General features: G+C 45.7%; 1 protein-coding gene across 1 annotated transcript in view; it reads right to left on the reverse strand.

Moving 5' to 3' along the window:
* Positions 1-6: 6 nt before the first annotated feature.
* Positions 7-1,016, reverse strand: part of LOC101848628 (cell division control protein 42 homolog) — a gene marked incomplete in the record, with an annotated part of 4,042 nt that continues 3,032 nt past the window's right edge. The window contains 1 exon segment of the mRNA XM_013090207.2: positions 7-951. Within this exon segment, the coding sequence (XP_012945661.1) occupies positions 526-951 (426 nt within the window).

A 1,016-nucleotide genomic window follows, 5' to 3' on the forward strand; every position in this document is an offset into this window, starting at 1 on the left:
TATATATATATTTATATATATGAAAAACAAACAAACCATGTGTTCAATTCTGTTCCCTTTGGGACACTATCATGGTGTGGGAAAACCTCATATTTTGTTGGGTTTTTTTTCTCCCAGTGACATAACTCCAAGTTCCTTTTCCCAAGTGGCTTAACACAAAGTTCCTTTTTCAAGTGGCAAAATCCCATATTCCTTTTTGTACCACTGGGAAAACCTCACGTTCCTTTTAGCTTCAGTAGAAAAAAATGTCATGTTCATTTTCATTCCAATGGGAAAATCCCCATGGTACTGCCTGTTCCAGGTCTGAATGGCATTATTCACACAACTGTTGTATCCTCGCTTGTCTCTCGTGGAACTGTGATGACGTGGAATGTGTTCGGAATAAAATCTTGATAACACAGAGTGTGGAATGTGTTCACTGTAGTCACAACAAAGCTCTGGCAACACACAACAGCTTACGAACACACACGGCATGACGTCACATCCTGGAAGACACCATCACCCGAACGACAAGATAGAAAAACGTCACCCATTCGCAAAAATCCTTTTAAAACTCTGCCACAACTTCCGCTTGCGCTTTGGGAAAGCTGCCGTCATCATGGCTTGGTAGAAAATTTTGTCCAAACCTTCGCCAGTCAGCGCTGAACACTCGGCATACATCTCTGCATGTACCTTCTGAGCCAATCGTTTGCCCTCTTTGTAGGACACGTGACTCGGGCTTTGAGGGCAGAAGGAGGCGGAGGAGAAAGAGGAGTCTTTGGAACTGTTTTCCCTCAAGTCAGTCTGCGTCCCGACCAGGATGATGGGCACTTTCGGTTTGAACTCTTTCAGTTCCGGCAGCCAGCGCGACCGGACGTTGGTGTAGGAATCCCGGTCCGCCACGGAGTAGCAGACGATGAACACGTCAGTTCCGGAGTATGTCAGAGTCCGCAGACGGTCGTACGTCTCCTGGGGACATAGAGACAGACAATACACGTAAACTTTGGAACGCAACTGATTCACATATTTTTAAAGGG

Source organism: Aplysia californica, unplaced genomic scaffold (genome assembly GCF_000002075.1).
Source record: "Aplysia californica isolate F4 #8 unplaced genomic scaffold, AplCal3.0 scaffold01177, whole genome shotgun sequence".
Taxonomy (NCBI): Eukaryota; Metazoa; Mollusca; class Gastropoda; order Aplysiida; family Aplysiidae; genus Aplysia; species Aplysia californica.